The sequence below is a fragment of the Chelmon rostratus genome, chromosome 4, assembly GCF_017976325.1.
Source record: "Chelmon rostratus isolate fCheRos1 chromosome 4, fCheRos1.pri, whole genome shotgun sequence".
Classification (NCBI taxonomy): Eukaryota; Metazoa; Chordata; class Actinopteri; order Chaetodontiformes; family Chaetodontidae; genus Chelmon; species Chelmon rostratus.
In genome coordinates this window covers 30,000,954-30,024,382 of record NC_055661.1, presented here as the reverse complement: position 1 = coordinate 30,024,382, position 23,429 = coordinate 30,000,954, and the positions used below count along the sequence as shown (strand labels likewise).

Genomic DNA, 23,429 nt, shown 5'->3' with positions numbered 1-23,429 from the left:
GCTTGTTAGCAATGTGGCTAATATATTAGCATGCTATTCTAACTCTTGCCCAAGAGTTATAACAGTGATGAGCAACTCTGATTTCTTCCTCATGTTGATGGTTTTGCTTTCTTCAGGTTTATGTTTGACATGATTAATTGATCATTCATTAAACCAAATGATTGTCCAATCATAGCTTAGCGAGTCTTGACATCTATCCATGTGCTGAGGTGGTATTCAGCGACTCGGTCTTTCGTTCAGCCTCTGTCTGAGATGACGATCGACCAGCTGGTCGTCAGTTTGGGCTTCGGCCGTTTTGTTTGCCTGAAGCTTGGACTGTGCTTCAGGTTTGGGTATTTTCTCATTTTTAAAGTCATTTCTGTTTTCCTGATTTTCATCTGTCTGCTTGCATGTTGCCATGTAGCCAATGTCTGCTGGCGAAGCAGTGAGTGTCTACGAGTTATAAGAAATCATTAATTATCTTTTAGAGGGAGCAGATGTTCACTGTCAGCTCGACTCCATTTAATTAAACAATTTGTTGATGGAGAACGGCAAGCTAACCACCAACGAGCTCTAAATCCACAAAGAACTGTGAGCTACACCGACGTTAAATTTAGCAGACCACCTCCTCCGAGCTGAACTCGGAGGAGGTGGAGCTCGTCGGCAGCCCTGAACAATGCAAACATGCAGCTTTGGGTTGGGTTTGGTGGTCCATTCAGCTGAAATCAGTGCAGTGTTCCTTCATCGTGATGTTGGGGTGATGGTTAATGGTGGCAGGTTCGGGGCCGGCAGGAGCCCGACCCCCTGCTATAAATAAAGTTTTCATTTCATTTTGCTCCTCTGGGCTTCAGTGCTCAGACAGACAGAGGAGGAGCACCACCACAGAAGAAGACCTGTCCTCCATGATGCAGAGCTGGGGAAAGACGGGAGGTGGGGTCTCTAATGGAGTCGAGTCGACTTCACCCCCCCGTCTGGCGCCCTCAGCCATTCCCGCGTCTGCGCAGCCGGTCCGCGCTCGCTCTACATGACGCTGCACTTCCCCTTCAGCTTGTCGGCTCGTTTCTGTTTTCCCGAGCGCTTCCCGTCGATGCTCAGGCTCATGTCCCTCTTCTTCTCCAGGGCCAGCAGCTCCTGGAACAGCTCCTTCACGTTGGAGTTCGTCTTGGCCGACGTCTCCATGAAGGCGCACTTCCAGGCGGCGGCCTGAGCCTCGCCCTCCTTCGTCTCCACCTCACGCTGGGCCGTCTCATCGCTTTTGTTGCCCACGAGCATGATGGGAATGGACTCCACGGTGCCTTTGATGGCCAGAACCTGCAGAGACACAGGATCGTCAGTCAGGACTGAACGTCTGCGGAGGCCTCTACGAGTTCATGATGCTGCTTCACACGAGGTTAAAAAGCCAAGTTTAAAGATGGTTTTCACCTGAAACCTGAAATTCTGCTTCGAGCCTCTTTAACATAAAATCACATGGATGAAAAACAGAAGACAGAAACACGAGAGGCTGAGGTACGTCAGAGGATCCACATGACAGACTCACACCTGTTGGTAAATGGGTTTGAGCTCCTCCAGGGACTGGCGGCTGGTGATGGAGTAGACCAGGATGAAGGCGTGGCCTTTGGAGATGGAAAGACGCTGCATGGCGGGAAACTGGTGACTTCCTGTTGTGTCGGTGATCTGCAGCGTGCAGACGCTCTTATCGCAGCTGATCACCTGCAGAGACGCCAGGCGCCGATCAATAACTCAACGAGACTTCAACGAGACTTCACATGAGGCCGCAGAATAACAGTCTGTCTACCTGTCTGTATGTGTCCTCCACGGTGGGGATGTAGGTGTCCCTGAAGGTGCCTTTGACAAACCGAAGGACCAACGAGCTCTTCCCCACCCCGCCGGCTCCGAACACCACCACCCGGTAGTCGTTACTCTGCTCGGGCATTCTGGGAGTCGGGGTCCGCCTGCTGCTCTGGATGGATGAATGCTGAGAAACAGACGACAAAAGGAAACACGAATGAATTTCTGCTGTTTGGTTCAGATTCTCGTCACCTTCAGAAAATATCTGGAAGCAGTTCGACAGCAGGAGGATGAACTCTGATCAAACTGTTGAGACAGAACGAAGCAGGACCAGAAGATCTGAAGGTGCCATCAGCAGTAACTGGTAACTGGAAACCACTCTGGTGGTTTTATACTGGGAGAGTCCTTCAGCTGGACCCCCGCCTGCTGTGAGAGCAGATCATCTCCATCACAAAGAGCATGTGATTACTGTGTGTGTGTGTGTGCGTGTGTGTGTGTGTGTGTGTGTGTGCGTGTGTGTGTGTGTGTTACACAGCCCAGCAGCTAACGGTTCAGTTTAAAAGCTGAACTGTTGCTTCGGGTTAGCTAACATCATCGTTAGAACAGTTAAAATTATCAACAGTTTGGTTCAGGTTATTTTATGTTTACATTCTGAAAACACTTTAAAATAAAATACATCATTTCTAATCTATATATGTAGGGATTATATAAAACTGTACATAACTATATGAATAATAATCCATCATGTGTCCCTGACGACATTTGGGTTAAGGAACGCAGACTGGATCATCACTGAGGCAGAGTGAGGTTTCAGGGGACCCGTCTAAACGCTGGAGGTGTCTTTGTTCTACAGTCATTACGTCATACGTTTATTTCATAATGATCATTCATAAAGCAGAAAAGTTGCTTTAAGGCCTCGTTAATGAACAGTACAGACGGGCAGAGGGTTTTATGTGCAGCACATCTGTCCTGAAGTGGGAACTGAACCTTCTGACGTCCACGTTACTGCCCTGCTCCAAGCTTTATTCTGTTCTTCTGGTGAGAAAGGTCATGTATAAGTCATACATGTTAAAGAGGCGTGACGCAGAGCATCACTCCGTGTTGTCTGGTGATAATAATAATAATGTTTCTGATCACAGCTACGCAGACGACGCTCAGGTTTACTTTGCTTTGGTCCCTCAGACTCACTCTATCTGCAAGTTCAGTCATTTTATTTCAGAAATAATGTCAGAACTGAAGGAGCAAACAAGAGATGAAACGTCTGCAAGAACATAAATCCAGTTCAGCTGCTCTTCACTTAGAGCCTCGTGGTGCTTTCTCCTGCACCAAACCACATGTACAAATCTGGAGTCTCTCAGGTCTGACTTCAGATCAGCTGAACGTCACCGCTCCTTATCTCAGCCACAGATTTAGACCAGTGACTAATCAGCAGCTCGTTAATCAATCTGCACAACGAGCAACACACACACACGCACACACACACGCACACACACACACACACACCTGCCTCCTAATAGCATCCATTGTGTTTCTGGATGTAACCATGGGAGCACCTGAATGTACTGTGTGTGTGTGTGTGTGTGTGTGTGTGTGTGTGTGTGTGTGTGTGTGTGTGTGAGAGAGAGAGAGAATGAGAGAGAGAGAGTTGTCCGGTTGCCACGGTGACAGTGCTCGGAGGAGAGAGAGACAGAAAGCAGAGATTTATGCTATACTCAGAGAGGAGTGCAAACATGTCATCATCAGCAGGGCTGTTGTCATGGTTACCTGGCTGCCCACATCATCTGACGTCACTTCCTGTGCGGAGGCAGGCAGCAGGGAAAACACCACCGACTGAGGCAGCAGCATCAGAGCCACAGAAATAAACGCGTTTCCATCACAAGTACAAATATATAAAGATATGAGATCATCATCAACATTTTACTGCTAATTTTATTTCTGCTGGATGGATGAAAAGCTGCCAAAGTGACACATTTAAAAGCATCTTATAACAAGAATAATAAAATAATACTGGTGATAAGTCAGTCAGTGCAGTAGTCACAGAGCAGTGGAGTGTGTTCTTGTACACTCTGTTCATATTTCATTTCTTCTCTTATTATCAGGCTCCTCAGTGTCTGTTTGATTTCACTATGACTCCCATCATGATACCTGAATTCATCCAAAACTGACCCAGAACCTCAAACTGTTACCTGAACGCTGTAAGCTTCACCTTCCTGAAGGATGTGAAGCTTTGTGATTGGATGTTTGTTAGTGAAATGCATCTTGGGAGTCACAGTTGACTTTTTGTCCGCAGGCTTCTCGTCCCTTTGCGTCAGAGAGGCAGGTATTTTCTAACGCAGCTGTTCTTGTTGCTTGTGTGTTGTTTTGTCCTGATTGAACAGGAGGGTTGATGTAAAGACACCTGTCTCACCTGAGAGGTCTTATTATTATCTGATGATCTGCGCTGCAGTATGCGTCTGTATGGATCTGCTGTGGCTGAGGGTTTGGATTCAGCTCTGTATTTAAATCTATGGCGTACCTGGCTCAGCTCTCTGGTGGTACATGTACCGCTGCTACAGTCTGAGAGCTCTGAGAGAGCAACAGTGATGGAATCATGTGAAGGCATCATGGAAGGTGAGGAACAACATCTGTCAGAGACGCTTCAAACAGCAGCTGATGTTAGACTGATGTGGAGAGAGCTGAGCAGGTACCAGCACGAGCATCAGTATTCATTCAGACTGTCAGACTGTACTGGGGCTCATCAAGTGGAGAGTTCAGGCTCAGGGTTCAGGCAGTGAATAACAGCATCGTGTTACTGCTCCACTCCACTTGGTTACAGCATCTGTGCATGTGTGAGCATGTGTGTGTGCTCTCGTGGTCATAAATGTGGTTGTGCTGCTGCGTTGAAGGTAAACTTGCGCGATGAGAGACAATGAAGGCTAAAGTCATGCACTCTAACAGAATGAATCTAATTTTCCTTTAGTCTAAATTAAGAACTTCAAATCAGACTGAAATAAAAAACAGACACACACACACACACTCACACACACACACACACACTCACACACACACACACACACTCACACACTCACACACTGCAGTTTCACACCTTCACATTGACTCCTCACATTATTCTCAGTCACAGTTTCTAATAAATATTTCCATGTTTAATATTCTCTGGTTCATTTCCTGCTTGTCTTTAATATCATACATTTCTATATTATTGTACACTCTATTATTATTATTATTATTATTATCATCATCATCATCATCATCATCATCATCATCATCATTATTATTATTATTATTATTATTATTATTATTATTGTTATTACTACATATCTGTAAATCTGTTATCATGATGGCTTCCTGCTCCCACTTCTTTATTTTCATGTCAGTTCAGAGGTGAGTATTAAAACTACAAAACTACTACATGATCATATTCATTCATATAATCTTCATCTGCCTGAGACACGTCATCAATACTGCTGTGACAAGTCACTACAGACCACTAAAATATCTCTAAAATGTATATTAACACAGTATTGCTATGCAGGTTCCTGTAATATTCCTTGAATATTCCTGTGATAAGTTCACTGTGATATAATAATATTACTGTAATATTCGTGTGATTGCTGCCTGTATTTTACTGTCTTAGTATAATATTATTGTTATGGTGACTGGCTGCGTCATATTTTTAGGATCACTGTTGGAAAGTAATTGTATTTATGTTTTATGTACTTGTACATTACTTCTCTCATTTCCAGCTACTACTGCACTACGTTCACTGTTACATATTTAATTACTCAATGCATCATAACAATAAAACTGCGGTAGAAGGTAACTAAGTACATTTACTTGAGTACCGTACAGTTTTGAAGTACTTGTACTTTACTTGAGTATTTCCACTATCTGTTACTTCACACATCTACTCCACTGTTCATTTGAGAAGTTTATTACTTTGCAGATTCAGATTATTAATGTGATTTATATTAAACTAATAAATGATGATTATTGTAATAGATGATGAACAGCCTTCAGGAGCTGCAACGTTAAAGTGATGAACACATGAATGCACCAACAATCATAATTCAATCATATAACACACACACATTCATATAAAGTACATTATTGTCTAATGGGTCATTCAGCAAAAACAGTACTTTTACTTTTGGTACTTTAAGTATATTGATGCAAAGACTTTTGTACTTTAACTTAAGTCAAATTCTTAATGCAGACTTTCACTTGTAACAGAGTACTTCTACTCTGTGGTATTACTACTTTTACTTTAACGCAACAGACGTTTGTTGCTTGAAGCATCATTCTGAAGTAAACGTTGGCATGATGTGATGAGTAATAAAACATCTGAGCAGTTACTTCCGGTACTGTAATACAGCAGTAATCTGATATATTAATATTTCCACTGCTTCGTGTTTCTTTCCTGTAATATTTCTATGCGGACTCCTCTGATGATATTTGACGGCAGGAACTGACTCGTGGTCTCTGTCGTCACGATACACGCGCGCGCGCGCCCTCTCTCTCTCTCTCACACACACACACACACACACACACCTGCTGCTTTGTTCTCAGTTTCAATCAGCTGCAGACTCTCATTATCTCCTCTCATCATGCTAATCAGTCTGACTCCGCTCAATGGTGAGGACAGGTCGGGCACGCGCACAGCCGGGCGCGCACTACGCCGCTGAATTAACCTGCATAATCACAAACGAACACGCGCGCGCGCACGTGCACAGTTATGAAATGAGAGCCCCGGCAGCACCGAGCCGGTCGTTCAGAGCAGACCGACTGCGGAGCTCTGCTGCCGGGCTGCTGTCTGTCAGCTCCCCGCTGTCGGTGCGTGAGTGTCGGTGTGATGTGCGGACTCACCGTGCCTCCTCAGCCGGTCCTCAGTCTGTCTGCGTGCGGGGTTTGTCTACTCTGGAGCGGCTGTGAGCATCCTGAACCCTTTCGCTCTCTGACTCACATCATCATCATCATCATCATCATCATCAGACCTGCTGCTGATCAGCACACATCAGCCCTCCTCTTCCTCCTCCTCCTCACTCCATCACCATCACCTCCTTCCTCCGCTCCGCTGGCAAAACAAGAAGCAGCACTTCCGCTCGGCTTTTCTCCTGTGTTTTAACAATAAAAGCCTACAGATCTCCAACACAAGCAAACACCTTCATTTCCGGCATGAAATCCAAATCTCAACAAGTTTGCGTTATGTATTGATTGATTGATGATTGACAGATACATAAAGTAAAGTAAAAGAATCTAAACTCAGGTTTGGTTGTTCTGTTGATTATAGTTTTTGTGTCGTCTGAAAGATCACAATAAACCAACCAATGAGCATGAAGACACCAAAAGGAATACATAATTAGTTATTTTCACTCTTATTTTGAAGGCCGTAATCGTCGGGCGGAAGTCTTATTTTCAGCCTCCACCCTGGCACCTCATCATCATCATCATCTTCATCATCATCATCAAAGTAAAAATACATTTTCCCTCCACACCTTCACCTCCATCAGCGTCACACACGAACGTCACCAATGAGTGACATGATGACACCTCGCGCACTGAAGAACTGTTCAGAGATCAGATTTAACCGGGCTGATCACTCACAGGTGCAATGAAGACGGTACAGAAGTCAGTGAGAGCAAGAAGAGACGCGAACAAACACAACACAAAGACATACAAAAACTATAAATACATGTAGGTTCTATACAAAAAAACATTATCTGAATGTCACATGGAAAGACATGGACAATAACAAACTGTAGAAAATATATAAATATACGCACAGAAACATGTGACTTTACACAAGATATTTGTGATGAATATTAGCAAATGTTAAACTATAAATAACATGAATTAAATGTGAAGTTATGATTTTTTTTAGATATTTTTAGATTTAATCTATTTCAAATCGATCTCATGTTTCCTCTTTGATCACATCATGAGAATCAGTTCAGCAGAAACTCACATCATCTTTTATTAATCAAAAAGACTGAGTAACACTTTATTTCAATATCCTTCATTTTATTCACTCACAGGTTTTAATTTGTGGATTCATCATTAACAGAAACAGATAAAAACATCGATGTTTTCCATTAAGATCAAATCAATCAATCAGAATTTGATTTGTTCTTATTTAATTCAGGGGACGTTTTCAATATCAAACTCATGATCTGTTGCTATGATGTCACAGGAGGGATCACAGAGCTCCGCCTCTTCCAGCTGACAGATGTAATGGAGTAAAAAGTATTAAAAAAGTAAGAATATTTACCTCTGAGATGAAGCAGAAGTATACAATGGAAATACTCAGTATAGTATGAGTGGAATACCTTGAACTGAAACGTATTCAGTATTAAAACTACAAAACTGTAGCTGCTTTTTACTACATGATCATATTCATTCATATCATCTTCATCTGCCTGAGACACGTCATCAATACTGCTGTGACAAGTCAGACCACTAAAATATCTCTAAAATATTTGTATTACTATGCATCATCATCATCAAAGTAAAAATATATTTTCACCTCCATCAGCGTCACTCAGAACAGAGGAGAACCCACTGATGACAGCTCGTGACTGAAGAACTGTTCATGGTACTTCAGTGAAGTACTTTAAGTACATTCCACCACTGAGCAGCCTCCAGTCAATCAATAAAGATCAGTGGTTAGAAATAATGCAGGCGTCTCTTAAAAACGAAGACAATGAAGCATTTTGGAGTGAAGTGGTCAGATTTCGTCTCTTTCCTGCGTGGAGGAAACTGTTGTCACTGACATTAACAATCGAATGTTCTGCTGCCTGCTGTGATAATAATCAATCAGTTATTGATTAGTCCCGAACTTTGTTGATGTTACATAACATGAGCAGGAGAGTCAAATTAAAGTAAAAGGGCTGAAGCTGATCCCTGCAGCGGGAAGCAAACCTGTGGCGCCCTCTGGTGGACAGCGGCGGTACTGCAGACAGGAAACAACCAGACATCAACAGCTGACACTGCAAATGTTTGTTTGTTGGTGATCGGTTTATCAGATCTTTTCATCAATACATCCACAGGTAGATGCACAGTGAACACACGGCTTGAATGAATGAAGGAACAGGACGCCGTAAATTCATACGAGGCTGAACCAGAGAGCAGCATTTTCAAACAACAGCAGCTGGAAGAACTTTCACAATCAAATCCTCAGATCTTCATCACTGACGAAGATTACTGTGCCGAACATCAGTGACATCAGAGAAAACACTCATCAAAAAATCTGTTTTCTTCTTTTCCAGACTAATAAAGATTGAACAACTCCACCCACACCTCCCTCACCTGCAGGAGCAGGACCAGGACAGTTCAGAGAATAAATGAACAGCAGGTCAGCTGGTCGCCAAATCACATCTGATTGGTCAAATTTAAGCAACATTGGAGCTCAAGATGACTCTTCAAAAATATTAAAATATTTTTACACATATTTAGCATGTAGCACGTGTAGCGTGTGTAGCATGTAGCAACAAGAGTAACAAGAGATAAATGATGAATTAAGACAGGGACAGAATGTGGAAAATTTTCAATTGTTCACTTTACACAGAAGAAAGAAATATTTGAATCAGTAAAAGTAGCAGTACTACAGTGTACAAATACTACAGTGTACAAATACTACAGTGTACAAATACTCTGTTACAATTTAAAGACCTGCATTCAAAATTTTAGCTTATTTATATACTGAAATGCATTTATACAATTTAACCCCCTTCTCTCTCTCCCCCCCCCCTCTCTGTCTCTCTATCTCCCTCTCCCCTCTCTCTCCCCCTCCCCTCTCTGTCTCTCTCTCTCTCTCTCTCCCCCTCCCCTCTCTGTCTCTCCCTCTCTCCCTCTCCCCTCTCTCTCTCTCTCTCCCCCTCCCCTCTCTGTCTCTCTCTCTCTCTCTCTCCCCCTCCCCTCTCTCTCTCTCTCTCTCTGTCTCTCTCTCTCTCCCCCTCCCTCCTCTCTCTCTCTCTCTCCCCCCTCCTCTCTCTCTCTCTCTCTCCTCCCTCCTCTCTCTCTCTCCCCCTCCCTCCTCTCTCTCTCTCCCCCCCTCCTCTCTCTCTCTCTCTCCTCCCTCCTCTCTCTCTCTCTCCCCTCCTCTCTCTCTCTCCCCCTCCCTCCTCTCTCTCTCTCTCTCCCCTCCTCTCTCTCTCCCCCTCCCTCCTTTCTCTCTCTCCCCCTCCCTCCTCTCTCTCTCTCAGTGATCTTCAGCTCTGTTCGGAGTCATGAGGTAAGAACCGGCCGCTCCTTCTCTTTCTGCCTTTTCATATTTATCTCATATTTATTTCTTGCTATGTTTCAACTCGGGTAAACCGGACCCGCTCGGTCCCGGACAGCCCGGTTCGGTCCGGTTCTTCTGGGCTCTGCTGCCGAATAAAGAGCAGGAGGCTCGATGATTAGCGCAGCTCTGAGACGGAGGCTGATTTTAAAAGCTTCAGCTCAGATTTTGGAGGTTTAAATGTGATTTTAATGATGTTTCCAGGCTTCAATTCGCTGTTTTCGTTCATCCATCATTCATGCGGGTTTTCAGGGCTGCGTCCTGTTTTTGTCCTCCTCCACGCAGGCGGAGGGATGGAGGATGGAGGATGGAGGAGCTGGTGAATCAGTGATGTCGTCAGATAAAAGCAGCAGCTAAAAAACACATTTTAGAGGTCAAATTAAAAATGAACAGCGAAGAAAAGCAGATTTATTAGAAAAATAAAACGTTTTTGTGTTTCTCTCATCAATTCAGTCATTTTGTTCATTTCGACACGTGAACGTCTCATCTTGAATCTAAGATGAATATTTGTCGGATTTGATCATTTGACTGTCAGCTTGTTGATTTTCCGGCTGGTTGATGGTTTCTGGCCTTGAACGTCTCCTGCTGTCTCTCCCAGTCTGTGCTGGTTTTACTGGTTCATGATGACGGTGTGTGTTTCCTCTGCGGAGCCTTCAGCCTCTTTCTTCTGTGTTCTCTCCATTTACGGTTTATTAATTGATCCGGACTGAAAGTTGATCCATTAAAGGCGGATTTGATTTGATGGATCAGGAGCGGCTCTGCTGGTGGTTCTGGTGTCAGATCATTCTGGTTTTGGTTTGTTGTATCACTTGAATGTATGTGTGAGTGGTTAAAAGAAACACAATCATATGTTTTAAAACTCATTATTTTTATACAGCAGGTGAATATAAAGGTAACAACGCTGATAACTCATCAAAAAACAACACTGCCTGCATCTGCTGTCGCAAATACTCAGAAATGTGGATTAATCCGCCGCTGAAAATAGTCCCCAGCAAAGCAGCTCATTTAGGAAATCAGTGAAGCTTCTGAAACTGTATATTTGTGAGGAGGATTTTAAAGATTTACATCATCAGTAGGAACCAATGGGCTTGTAGCCTGGAGACAGGAAGTCAGACGGCAGCGAGAGACGGACCTACATGTTGTTGAATTGATAATCACAACCATTTCACTATAAATGACTCTGGATTGGATCAATAACCAGGACAAACAGGCTTTAGACTCTCTTGTCAGTGGGATAAAATGACTGACCTCAGATCTGTTTAGGAGTTACTGAACACTTCATGTTAAACATGGCGGGTTGTGTATTATCAGTTCATTTTATGGCCCAGTTTGGTAACGCTGCTGTTGGACGTTTCCACAGCGCCTGATTTACATCCAGTCAGTTCAGGAGGTGTGTCCTGAATGTGCAGGTGTGGTGTAGACAGCATGGGGGGTGGGGGGTGAGAGAGAGGTGGAGGGTGCAGTGTTACAGGCCTGATAACAAACTTCTGTCGCAGGTCGATCTGTCCTGACACTGTCCTGCTGGACACTGGGACTTTTACTTTTTGTTTCTTTTATTCTATAAAAACATAAATTATTCTGAAATGTTCCATTCTGCAAGAGTGCTTTTACTTTTACATGAATTTATGTATGTCTTGAAGCTTATACTTCAGTACTTTTACTTCAGTACAAGGTTGAATGCAGGGCTTTTTCTACTCTGTGGTTTTACTGCACATGCAGGGTTGGATGGAGGGTTGGATGCATGGTTGTATCCAACCCTCCATCCAGTTGACTCCACATCCTGATTTCCAGCAACATGAAGGAACAGTTTGTTAAGAACCGTTCACACGGGAACGCTGCTGCTTTCTGAAAAGAGAGAACATGATTTTTCTTCTCTATTTAATCTATAAAATCTTTAGAGAAATGAACTCTGGAAACTAAACTTGATAGAAATCTCCTCACAAAGGACTAAGCTGGGACGTTTATTCATGTGATTTGGAACAGAAGGACCGACAGTCCAGAAACACGACTGATCCGCCCAGCTGAACGTTTGTACGTCCGCCTGAGACAGGCCTTTATTTCTGGCTGAAGAGTCCTCGATGTTTTCAGATCTGCTTCCTCCATATCCACCTGCCGCTCTTTAGAAGCTTCATTGTTCCATCAAGGCTTTCTGATTTTGGGCCGAGTGTTTCGGGGGATATTTGGGGGTATTTTCTGGAACAGATACACAAGAAAGTATTAATGTGGCCGACTGTTCACACCTTTCTATATTTAAGGTGAGGTGGACGAGTCAGGATTAGTTTGTAACATTTATCTCAATTCCTCAACAACTTTTGGATATTTCTGCTGCCACAAACTGATACCCCCCCAGTACATTTACTCTGCTTTGGATGTGTTCAGGGAAACTCTGACATCTGAGAGTCGATTGCCAAACAGCAACATATTTAAAACAAGTAATCTCCAAACTCACATCCTCCTCATTTCATCTGTTGTTTGTTTTCTGGTCAACCTGATTCATCGTTCTGATGTTGCTCAGCGGTCGACAGCAGCAGATCCTCAGTTGTCAGATGTCGGACTGTCCTTGAACCCACCAACAGGAAGTGTTTTTAAAAACAGGCCCTGCTGTCAGCTGCATCTCCACATGGTCATAATATCACTTTCTAAGGACGGTCTGAAGCCAGCGTCTGCCTGAAGGAACCGAACTGTCAGACCTGATGGCTGATTTGGAGTCTGATCGGCACGGAGGTTTGTGACGTGAACGCAGCGAGCTGTTTACTTCCAGTGTTTGTAGGCCTGAACTCTGAGCTGCAGCCTGTGATCATCAGCAGGAAACTCCAGTTTCTGGTTCTTCACCTGCTCAAAGCAAAAATAAAAATAGTTGAGCTACTTAAACATCGGATTAATCGCATTGATTCAGAAATCAGGGATCAATCGCTGAAGAGTAAATAATTTAAAAATCAGGTCGTCACACAGTCCTGCAGTGTTTTCTTTGCTGTCCTGTCACATTTTATTTCTAAGGGCTTCTGCAGAGAAATTAAAAGTCAGGATCCTCTAAAGTTGCTCTCAGAACATAAAAGTAATTATTGATTCAAGAAAAATACCAAACGTGTGTTTTGTCAGATGTTCTGCTTGTCTGTGTTTTATATCACAGTGAACTGAATCTCTTGACCTGAACTCACCTGAAAACAGCACAAAGTCAATATATTTACTGTCTGAGCTCATCAGCTTCATTGGTTTCTGTAAATATCTGCTGATTCTGGATCTGATGCAGCAACACGTTTCAAACAACTAAAGACTGGGAAAGATGTGGAACGCTCCAAAAACACCTGTTTGGATCATTCCACAGGTGAACAGGCTGATTGGTAACAGGTGAGAGTATCATGATTGAAAGGCTCAGTGGTTCACAGCGAGGATGGAGCGAGGGTCAACACTTTGTCAACACGTGATTGGATAAAGAGATTAACACCTGGACTCAGGAACACTTCAGGAAACTGTCTGATTGCTTTTATTTAACTTTTACGGGGTCCAGACTTGGTATCAGGGTCACAGCGTCTGTGGAGTCAGAGAGAAGTGAGCTGACCTGTCGAGGTACTGCTCGTCTCTTCTGTGGGCTACATTAGCAGCTACAACATACCACACCACAGTGCTGGTGGTGGAGGTGCATTGTGGGTAATGTAGGTGGCAGGTTCTGACAGGGTAGAAGAATGTGTGGAATAAAAAAGACACTATATTAAGAACTACCTGCTATATCATAGAGATGAACACAGTATGAACAATCAAACCTCAAATGATGAAATCAGGATCAGTATGAAGACCAGGACCCTGACGACGATGGTTCCACGCTGTGATGTCAGATATCAAAAGGTCACTGTGGGAGATTTCACCCAGGATTCTGTCTGCAGGTCCGACCTGTGCAGACGGGGATATAACAGCACTGAGTGTGACACGCTGCCGATGAGTTATTTTGTAGCTTTCAGCATCTTTTGTTAGCGTAGCTTCAGCACCTGGAGGACTGCGGCTGTTAGAGGATTGAGGTGTAATAACATCCTGACAGGCTGAAGCTGTTTCAGACCTGAACCCCTCCTCCAGTCTCTTCAGAGCCGTATCTGGATGTTTGAGTGACTCTCCTCTCCACACCGACGCCATTTTCTCCTCTATTTCTCTTTGCCTGGAGGATGCGGTTGCCACGGTAACCAGACAGTCCCAGAGGGGGGAGAGGGATGCAGGCTGGGAGGATGTGGGGGTGGAGCAGGCGGTGGGAGTGATCGACACTCTCTTTGTTCAGATACACAGTTTTGACACGGGAACATTTATTAATAAGGAAGTTACAAATCAGACTTTATAAAGACGGAGCGGCCGCTGTGTGTGTGCTCTGGAGCAGAAGGACGAGGACGATCAGGCCCGAGCGAGATGATACGTGACATCACTGGTGCTGTTTGTATAAAGAACACCGGACCGCTCTGAAAACACCTCAACGTCCTGATAATCCTTCAGCCTTCAGAGCAGCAGCCAAACAAACTGTAACTGTTGTTATTTAACCACAGTGACATGTCGTTAATGAAATGAATGGGAGGCCCCCTGCAGGCCGCAGTCTGTACTGCATCACAGCACCAACGATTGAGCCGTCATTTTGATTGATCTCTGATCGGTCACACTTCCTGCACTGTCCCCTGCTGTTGAGCTGCACTGGTGACGGTTATGTGAGGCTTTTTGACCTGAGCTAATTCTGCTGTGTGCTCATGTGTTTGTGGATGTTGTTAATCTGTCTGATTTTATTGTTTCCATCTTTATTCCTTGTTGCTGTGACTCAGGTTTGGATTGTAAACGAGCAGAAAGTAAAAACAGCTCGTCTCCATCTCTGCGTCTGTCGTTTCTCTCTGTCCTCCTTCACTTTCATGTTTTTATCGTGTTTTCAGTTTCTTTCTTTCTTCTCTTCCTCTCGCCGGTCTCTTGCTGTTTCATCTTTCCTCCTCGTCGTCTCATATTGGGGTCACACGCGTCAGATCGACCGTCGCCATAGCAACTGCACCGTTCACAGGCTCCGTTAACGCTCGTTAAGTCTGCGTCTGATTCATTATCCTCTTGGGAGCTTCTGCATTTTCTAACCCAGCATGCTTTGCTGCAACTGCAGCAGTGTGTGTGTGTGTGTGTGTGTGTGTGTGTGTGTGTGTGTGTGTGTGTGTGTGTGTGTGTGTCAGATGATGAGAGACGGAAAGAGCCATCACTTGATGTAAATGTGTCACCATGGCGATGGTGGGGGATGTGGGCCTGTTACCGTGGTGATACAGAACATCAATATGTCAGGTTTTTGATGGAAAGCACAGACATTGCACACACACACACACACACACGCACACGCACACGCACCAGCTGAGGTGGTCAGTATCACGGCCACCTTCACACACACACACATTTCTTCTTCTGTACTTGTGAGGACCGTCAGTCTGACCCCTTAAACAGTCTGTGCAGAAGAAGAAATGTCCTCCGTCTGAAGGTTTATTATAACTACGTGTCTCTTAGAAATACTGCTTCTGTTGTAGTACTTTGTTGTTCTGATGATACTGTCAGTAATCGCTGCCTGGATTCTGTTCAGAGGCAACATTTTCTTGATATACTGAACCATGGTGGGGTCAGAGGTCAGAGGTTGTGGTGGGCGGTGTCCTGTCTGTGGTTTAGATGACAGGAACAGAGAAACATGGCGGTTTGAATGTGAACAAACATGTCTGAAGTCACTTCAGGATGTTTCTCTGTTAATCCAGACCAGGATGTTTCTCTCACATCAGCACAGAGCTATGAGAGTCCAGACGGAACCAGAACCAGAACGCTGTGTCAGAACTCTGCGGTCACATGACGTGTTGTAGGATCAGATATTTTGGTGGAAACAAACTAAATGATGCTGCCAGTGTTGCTGTTCTCCCTTTGATCCAGACTAACATAAAGATAATCCTATGCTCTGTGCTCTTATTTTGAAATAAAAGTAAACTGATTAGAGAGCTGAAACCATGACCAGTGTTACGACTGGCTGAGTGCTGATCATGTGGTTGCAGATACGCGGTGAACTCTCCCAGCATGCACTGGGGAAACTGATTCATGGACTGGAGTCTCATTTTGTGTGTTACAGATGTTGCCTGTGAACGTGTTCAGACTTTTCACTGACGATCAAAAAGCTGCTGTGAAACAAAGATCCCTTAAAAAGCCGCTTTAATGACATGAACGAGTTTCAGCAAAGTGAGTTTCAGTCAGAACCTTTACTCAATTCAGATTGATGATAAAAACATAATCAGCTAATAAATGATGTAATATCATCTCAGCAGCACTCAGACTGGAGTTTTGTTTCCTGATGGGAGGGTGTTTGTCAGTGATCTGCAGGATGAAACGTCTTTAGTCCAGTTGCATTGTGGGAAATAGGATCCAAAATGCAAAATGCTTTAAGGTCATGGCCGATAATCAGAGTGCATTATGGTAAAAATAAGAACTTTGTCTGCAGAATTTCATATTTCATCAAATCTTCTACATCCGCTGTGTTTTGATAAAATAATTCAGATTCTGAGAATAAAATGAGATTATTGCTGAGATTCTGTCCAGTGAATCTGTCATCTGCTGCCTGTCCTGTAACCTGAGAACACGTCCAGTAAATCCACCTTAAATGACACTCTGGATCCTGTTTCTCCTCTCAGTCCTCCACCCTCCTCTGAACCACAGTCCCCCTGGGGTCAGTTCCACATAATGAATGCAGCACTGACCGCCCGCTGACTTCAGATCTGCTGCGCTGAGCAGGAACAACCCGACGACAGACACAGAAAACATCCGAATATCAGAAACTCTGTCAGAGCAGCTTTAACAGCAGCGCCACTTCCTGCTGCTTTCAGCTCTCTGACTCATCGTCTCTGCGGCGAAGGTCACAGCTTCAGTCACATGAGCAGCTTTAAAGAGCTCACTGAGCATGTGCAGCTCTGACCCCAAAGCAATGACCTCACCGTGTCACACGGGCTCTTATTGATCGTTTTATTTGTGCACGATGCAGATTTCTGTAAAATGTGTCGTCTGATACGACACAACCATCGCAGAAAAGAAGATAACTCGGATGGTTAATAAAACAGGATGTAAGCGTGCACACAGCTAACTCTTAGTTGTTTTAGTACAAAACCAAAACCGCCATCTGAACTTCATCCGAGAGCTTCGAGTCGTCCAGACAACCATAGAAACCTTCATCGTACGTGTCTTCGTTATGTCGATAGAAACAGTCATGTACAGTCAATAACCATCGTGTGGTGATGTCACACTGTTGGGTAGAAGCTGATGACTGACGCAGAACAAACAGCACAGAGCGTGACGGCCATCTGAGCCGGTTCTGATTCTGTGCAGTTTAAACTCTGAAGCCGCAGTGATGAGTGGAGGCTGTGACGTGTTTTCAGACTGATTCAGGGTCAGCTGAGTGGAGGCTGGAAACAGCCGCAGGAGAAACTTAGATAACATGTTATCTAACAGACGGTCGCCGAGCAGAAAACATCGACCCAAACTGAAACTGAAGCGACAGACGATCAGACTCCCTGTGAGCCATCTGCAGCCGAGGAGGAGGAGGAGGAGGAGGAGGCGGCGGGGGTTTAACATGCTGACCACACCTTTGTGTATGTTTGAGTCTGTCCCCTCGTGTCCTCTGTCTTTGTGTCTTCTTGTTCGTCCCTTTAGTGTCGTTCTGGTTCTGTGGTTGAATTGTTCCTTCAGGTGAATTCAGGAGATCTGAATCAATGGGACAAACAGGAAGAACACTCCATTATTTACGTGACATAATTGCTGTATTAGCCCAGTAGTTAGCCCGCGTGCTAACCAGGCACGAGCTTCCTGCGTGTGTCGAGTATCGGCAGCAGCACGCAGATAAACAGAAGCTGCAGAACGAGCTGGACGGATTGATGAGGGTTCGATTCTCCGTCTGCTTAAACGATGTGACGTAGACACAGGTGTACCCCACTGAAGGTGCTCCACCCTGCGTCACCTCTAACACTCCCCCTCTGTGCTCCTGCAGGGGGCGCTGCAGAGTGTGAAAATGGCCAACACCGTGGCTTCCTACGACCAGCTGGCCCACCAGGTGGAGGCGCTCCGCAAGGAGAACTCCCACCTGAGGAGGGAGCTGGAGGACAACTCCAACCACCTGTCCAAACTGGAGACTGAGACCTTCGGCATGAAGGTGAGTCGTACCACCATGAACACTATCACAAGCACCACCAACACCACCACCAACACCACCAACACCACCACCACCAATTGTTTGGTCTAATGTCAGAAAATGATGAAAAATGTCCACCATCAGCTCTCAGAGTCTCAGGTGACCTCAGGTGGGTGGTGTTATCGGCCAGCTGTCCAAAACCCCACATGTTCCTCTCAGTGACCTCAGGGATGTCTTTTCCTCTCAGGCAACATACAAGCTGCCCCACCTACAGAGAGACAGAGACCTGTAAAATCAGGCTAAGACCCAAAGCCTGCTGGACATAAATCCCATCAGCTGCACACACATAAACACACATGTACGTGCGCACACGCATGTGAGTACACACTCACGTGTCCAGATGCCGAGAGCAGCTGGATTACCAGACTGAGCTCGGATGGTTTGACCAGAATCAGGACGTCTGCCACACAAAAAGAGGAGCGACACTGCGGGCAGCCGGACACGAACCCCCTGCAGCAGGTGAGTCTGCAGGAGGACGACAGACACGCGAGTCCGTCTGCAGGGTTCGGGTGAGGAAGAGGAGGAATCACGGATGGATTTGACCTCTTTCACCGGCTCGTGTCGTTGAGTTGAGGCTGCAGCTGGCGAGCTGTGATCCGTCACGTTTTATTATTGCAGAGCCGTTAAAGAGAAAAGACAGCAGGGATGAGGACGCTGAAATCTGAGGGTTGAAAATGTTTTCTAGTTCTTCAGTTGAGAGTGCAGACACCTGACATCTGTTTTTCTTTATATTAAAACCTTTAAATGTGACTGTTTTTATGTAAAACATGTGAATGTGACTGAACAGGCGAATGAATGCATCTGTGTGATTGGAGTCGGGCTGTTCTTCCTTCTCCTCCCTCCTCCCTCCTCTCGTCTGTTTGGTTTGCTGGGTGGAGGCTCTCACCTGTGGTAGCAGCTGTAAGGATCTGTGATGTTTGGCTTCAGGCAGATTTCTCCTCCTTCTGATGCAGGAGGTGCTGAAGCAGCTGCAGAGTAAGCTGGAGCAGGAGGCGGGAACTCTGGCGTCGTCCGGGAGGAGCGACGTGCTGCACCAGCTCAAAGGTCTGAATCTGTCTTCTTCTTCTCAGGTGTAACGCTCCTTTAAAGTCTGTTTGTACGAAGCACAGGTGACTCTGTCGGAGCCTCCAGAGGGACCAATCAGCACTCACAGAGAAATGAATTGACTCAATCAGCTAACCTGATTGGCTCTGCCTCGTTATGACTCATCCAATTAAACAGCTAATTAATGCCAGTTAGTCTGGACTAGAATTAATTCATCTGAGATTAACGGCAGCTGTGTTTAGAATCCGCTCGTCAGGGGAAATAATGGATTACAGATAAATGGATTGTTTGTTCCTCTTCCTCCCTCAGAGCTCCACATGGACCTCACCAACTACTACGAACTCAAGCACCAACCTCACAACCTGAGGCTGCTGACGGACAGTCTGGGAGGGGCGGGGCTACCAGGTGTCGGAGGGGCAGAGCTAGATGATCGTCTGGCTCTGCCTCCTTCCTCCTGCTCCTCCTCCTCGGTGGCGGCGGTGAGCAGAGCCAAGAGTCCGCTCAGAGCTTCATCGCGTCTGAGCGCGGCGTCCAGCGGGGAGGCTGCCGCCATCATGCTGCCGCATCACTTCCTGGATGGAGCTCCGCCCAAAACAGCTGTGATCAGCGGAGCGGACGGACGACAGAGTGATCACCACCTGGAGGAGCTGTACAAGGAGAGGTGTGTGTGTGTGTGTGTGAGTGTGTGTGTGTGTGTGTGTGTGTGTGTGTGTGGGGGGGGGGGGGGGGGGGGGGGGGTGAGTCTGTGTGTGTGAGTCTGTGTGTGTGTGTGGATGTGTGGGTGTGTGTGTGTGTGAGTCGGTGAGTCTAAGTGTGTGTGTGAGTGAGTCTAAGTGTGTGTGTGTGAGTGTGTGTGTGTGAGTGTGTGGGTGAGTGTGTGTGTGTGTCGGTGAGTCTAAGTGTGTGTGTGAGTGAGTCTAAGTGTGTGTGTGTGTGGATGTGGGTGGGTGTCTGTGTGTGTGTGTTCGGGTGTGTGTGGGTGTGTGTGTGTGTGTGTGTGTGTGTGTGTGTTGTGCTCAGGTGCTGTGAGAGCGTTAGCGAGAGTTAGCCGCTCTGATGCTAACAGTGACAGCTAACGTGTGTGACCGTCTGCAGGAACCTCCTGCTGGGGGAGATCGACCGCGAGGAGAGGGAGCGCTGCTGGTACTTCAGCCAGCTGGAGGCGCTGTCGCAGAGACTGGCTCAGCTGCCTCGCATCGACACAGTGAGAACACACACACACACTAATGCACCGTCAGCATGGAAAGTAACTAAGTACACCTACGTACTGTACTCAAGTACAATTTGGAGGTTTTTGTACTTTTCTTGAGTATTTACATTTTCTGCTACTTTGTACTTCTACTCGATTTATCTGATAACTGCAGGTTCAGATCATACAAAACATATTCAACAAATAAATGATGCTGTAATATTACAGGGTAAAATAAAACTTTATTGATCCCAGGGGCTAAATGATAAATTATTATTATATTACTGTGTGCTTCTGGTGAAGCTGCTGATCATTTGAATGTCTTTGTATTGTGCTGGGCAGCTTGTGAATCTCACCAGGGATCAATAAAGTTTTATCTTAACCTGTGATATCACATCATCATTTATTTGTTGACTATATTTTGTACCAGACTAGTGTGTGGATGTGGCTTTTTGTATCAGCTGAAGAGACGACTGTGTCTCAGACAGACAAATCTGTCCTGACCTCTGACCCCTGACCCCTGACCTCTGATGTGTGTGTGTGTGTTTGTGTGTGTGTGTGTGTGTGTGTGTTGCAGTTTTCTCTGCAGATGGATCTGATCCGGCAGCAGCTGGAGTTTGAAGCCCAGCAGGTTCGGTCTGTGATGGAGGAACGCTTCGGCACCAGTGACGAGATGGTTCAGAGGACACAGGTGAGACTGAGGCTGCCGGCGGCTGATTGGACGGTCATTTACACCTTCATATTATCATATTAGATTCATCAAAAATGGACTAACAACAAATTAAAAATCTAACTTATATACTCTATGTACGATATAATATGTTGTACTGTTGTAGATGGGATACAACACGAACATCTGGTTGTTAGAAACAGCGCATCTGGATGTGTGTGTGTGTGTGTGTGTGTGTGTGTGTGTATTGCAGATGCGTGTTGCTCGTCTGGAGCAGCTGGAGAAAGAGCTGCAGGAGGCCCGAGGGAGTCAGGAGAGCCAGCTACAGGTCAGACATATACAACACACACACACACACACACACACACACACACACACTAACACACACACACACACACACACACACTCACACACACACACTAACACACACACACACACTCACACACACACACACTAACACACACACACCTTGAGTGTATGACTACAGAAACAGCAAATACCACTCAGCCTGATTCTGCTGTGAGTTTTTATTAAAGCAGATTTTGTATTTATTAATAAAAAACAATGAAAAATAAGAAAAGGATCATTTCTAACATGATCACTTTAATCACTTGTGCATGAAGGGAATTGTGGGAATATTTATGATCATAACATGTGAATTTGCACCGTTGACCAATAAAAAGCCGTCTTGTGGGAGCTGAGCTTTGAGTGGACGGAGAGCCGGAGAGTTCAAAATGAAGAAGCTAACGTAGCTTATTAGCTGTGTGTCGCCGTCCAGTTTTATTAAAGTATAAACTTCCTGGTTTACTCTCAGTGAGGAGGCAGGACGACATCACACTGATGTGACGTCTCATCAAACTGTGTGATCTTGTTATTCTGCAAAAGACCAAGCTAACAAGTAGCTAACAGTCAGGTAGCAACCGAGCTAGCACCGAGATGTCCTTTCCCTTTGATTGAAATGACATGCGATCATGCTGTGAGTGATGACCTCTATCAGGCGCTTTCTGAAGGCTGGAACATGTCTCTCCAGGCTGATGAAGGCGAACACTCAGGGGCTGATCCAGGAACAGTAACGCTAGTTGTTCCTTTTATGTACGTGTATTGATTTTGAGCACCTCCAGACATCACTGCAGCAGGCGTTCCCAGTCTAACGTCACATGACACAGGGACACTGAGCCTTCATATGCCCAGACCCAGAAACCCGGGTACAGAGGCTCAGTGAAGGTGGACGTGAAGGTGTGAAGGTGGACCATGGAGTCCTGAGAGACGCAGTAGAAGGACAGAGAGCCCGCAGACCAGTCCAGGTAAACCCCGACTCTGTGGGCGAAGGGTCTGGGCGAGCAGGACCTGAGCCTCTTGTTATCGTGGCACGGTGTGTAGCTTCCCTCTGAACACTCCAAACTCCAGGACCAGTCGTTGTGTCCCAGCAGACAGCTCGCCGTGTCTCCATGTCTGGAGATGCTGTTGTAGGTGACGCCGATGTCGGCGCCACCGCTCCACAACACCTCCCAGTACGCTGAGTCGAGCAGTCCCTCCCTGCACAGGACCTGAGGACAGTGCTCAAACCGGTCCGGGTGATCAGGGGGTTGACGGTATGACCACACTCGAGTCACGTTCCTGTTGCAGTGGGTCAGCTGGAGCTCTGAGTTGGCAGTGTTGGGGTCAAAGGTCAAATAGCAGGCAACTGAGGGGCAAAACAAGGAACACGATTGGTTGATTTAGCCTTTAATTTTGATATTTGAAGAATAGTTGAAGTCATTTGTCCAGTGAAAACTCCACAGACCTGCTGCTTTGGGGCACGCTGGTGCTTTAGGTGTTTAGATCACGACCTTTATTTATTGTCAGCTGTTAAAACTAATGCTAATACCAATAAAGGCATAAAATCCCTAAAAATCGATTTTTAAAAAACATTTGCTGCTTCTCTGTTTCATATACTGTAAATTGAATCTCTTCTCATGTTAGATATGTTTTAGATTTTATAGACATACTTTATTTAAACCTGGATTAATTACATCTAATCACTGAGTATAATAATTAGCAGTAGCAACTCAAAGTATGAGAAATCACCTACCTGTACCTGAGTTGCTGTTAAAAGCATATATTTGCCCATGAGAGCCTGAACAGTGGGAAATAAGATCAGGTATTGTACAGAAGGTTAAGGCTGATCCTTTGAGATCATCATAAATGTATAAAACTTGGACTTACTCTCTGTGACATCACCCATAGATTGATGGGCATGCTGGAGCTGAGGTGGGCTGAATGAAGCCTGGTTGCTGAAACC

At 45.3% G+C, this 23,429-nt stretch overlaps 3 protein-coding genes across 5 annotated transcripts in view; 1 reads left to right on the top strand and 2 right to left on the bottom strand.

Moving 5' to 3' along the window:
- Positions 1 to 999: 999 nt before the first annotated feature.
- diras1a (DIRAS family, GTP-binding RAS-like 1a) lies at positions 1,000 to 6,346 on the bottom strand. The gene is made up of 4 exons (XM_041935877.1): positions 6,314 to 6,346; positions 1,775 to 1,954; positions 1,519 to 1,689; positions 1,000 to 1,290 (listed from the first exon to the last, which is right to left on the bottom strand). Exons 2-4 carry the CDS (start codon positions 1,910 to 1,912, stop codon positions 1,000 to 1,002), a joined length of 600 nt encoding a protein of 199 aa, XP_041791811.1. The 5' UTR covers positions 1,913 to 1,954; positions 6,314 to 6,346.
- Positions 6,347 to 18,041: 11,695 nt separating this feature from the next.
- The window catches only part of apc2 (APC regulator of WNT signaling pathway 2), a 21,664-nt gene continuing 16,276 nt past the window's right edge, over positions 18,042 to 23,429 (top strand). The window contains exons 1-6 of the mRNA XM_041934760.1: positions 18,042 to 18,206; positions 19,199 to 19,289; positions 19,599 to 19,950; positions 20,385 to 20,493; positions 21,056 to 21,169; positions 21,402 to 21,476. Coding sequence (XP_041790694.1) covers positions 18,066 to 18,206; positions 19,199 to 19,289; positions 19,599 to 19,950; positions 20,385 to 20,493; positions 21,056 to 21,169; positions 21,402 to 21,476 — 882 coding nt within the window. The 5' untranslated portion in view covers positions 18,042 to 18,065. The remainder of the gene's footprint in view (positions 18,207 to 19,198; positions 19,290 to 19,598; positions 19,951 to 20,384; positions 20,494 to 21,055; positions 21,170 to 21,401; positions 21,477 to 23,429) is intronic.
- The window catches only part of LOC121605032 (E3 ubiquitin-protein ligase TRIM39-like), a 5,285-nt gene continuing 3,533 nt past the window's right edge, over positions 21,678 to 23,429 (bottom strand). For all 3 annotated transcript variants that reach the window (XM_041934762.1, XM_041934761.1, XM_041934763.1), the window contains one exon: positions 21,678 to 22,832. In XM_041934762.1, coding sequence (XP_041790696.1) covers positions 22,273 to 22,832 — 560 coding nt within the window. In that variant the 3' untranslated portion in view covers positions 21,678 to 22,272. The remainder of the gene's footprint in view (positions 22,833 to 23,429) is intronic.

What these genes read in the sequence shown, in the direction of transcription:
- diras1a (XM_041935877.1), bottom strand. Translation starts at nt 1,912, where the DNA reads ATGCCCGAGCAGAGTAACGACTACCGGGTGGTGGTGTTCGGAGCCGGC. An exon ending in TGGAGGACACATACAGACAG is followed by an intron (nt 1,690 to 1,774) that starts GTAGACAGACTG and finishes GCGTCTCTGCAG; the next exon opens with GTGATCAGCTGCGATAAGAG. An exon ending in TCAAACCCATTTACCAACAG is followed by an intron (nt 1,291 to 1,518) that starts GTGTGAGTCTGT and finishes GTGTCTCTGCAG; the next exon opens with GTTCTGGCCATCAAAGGCAC.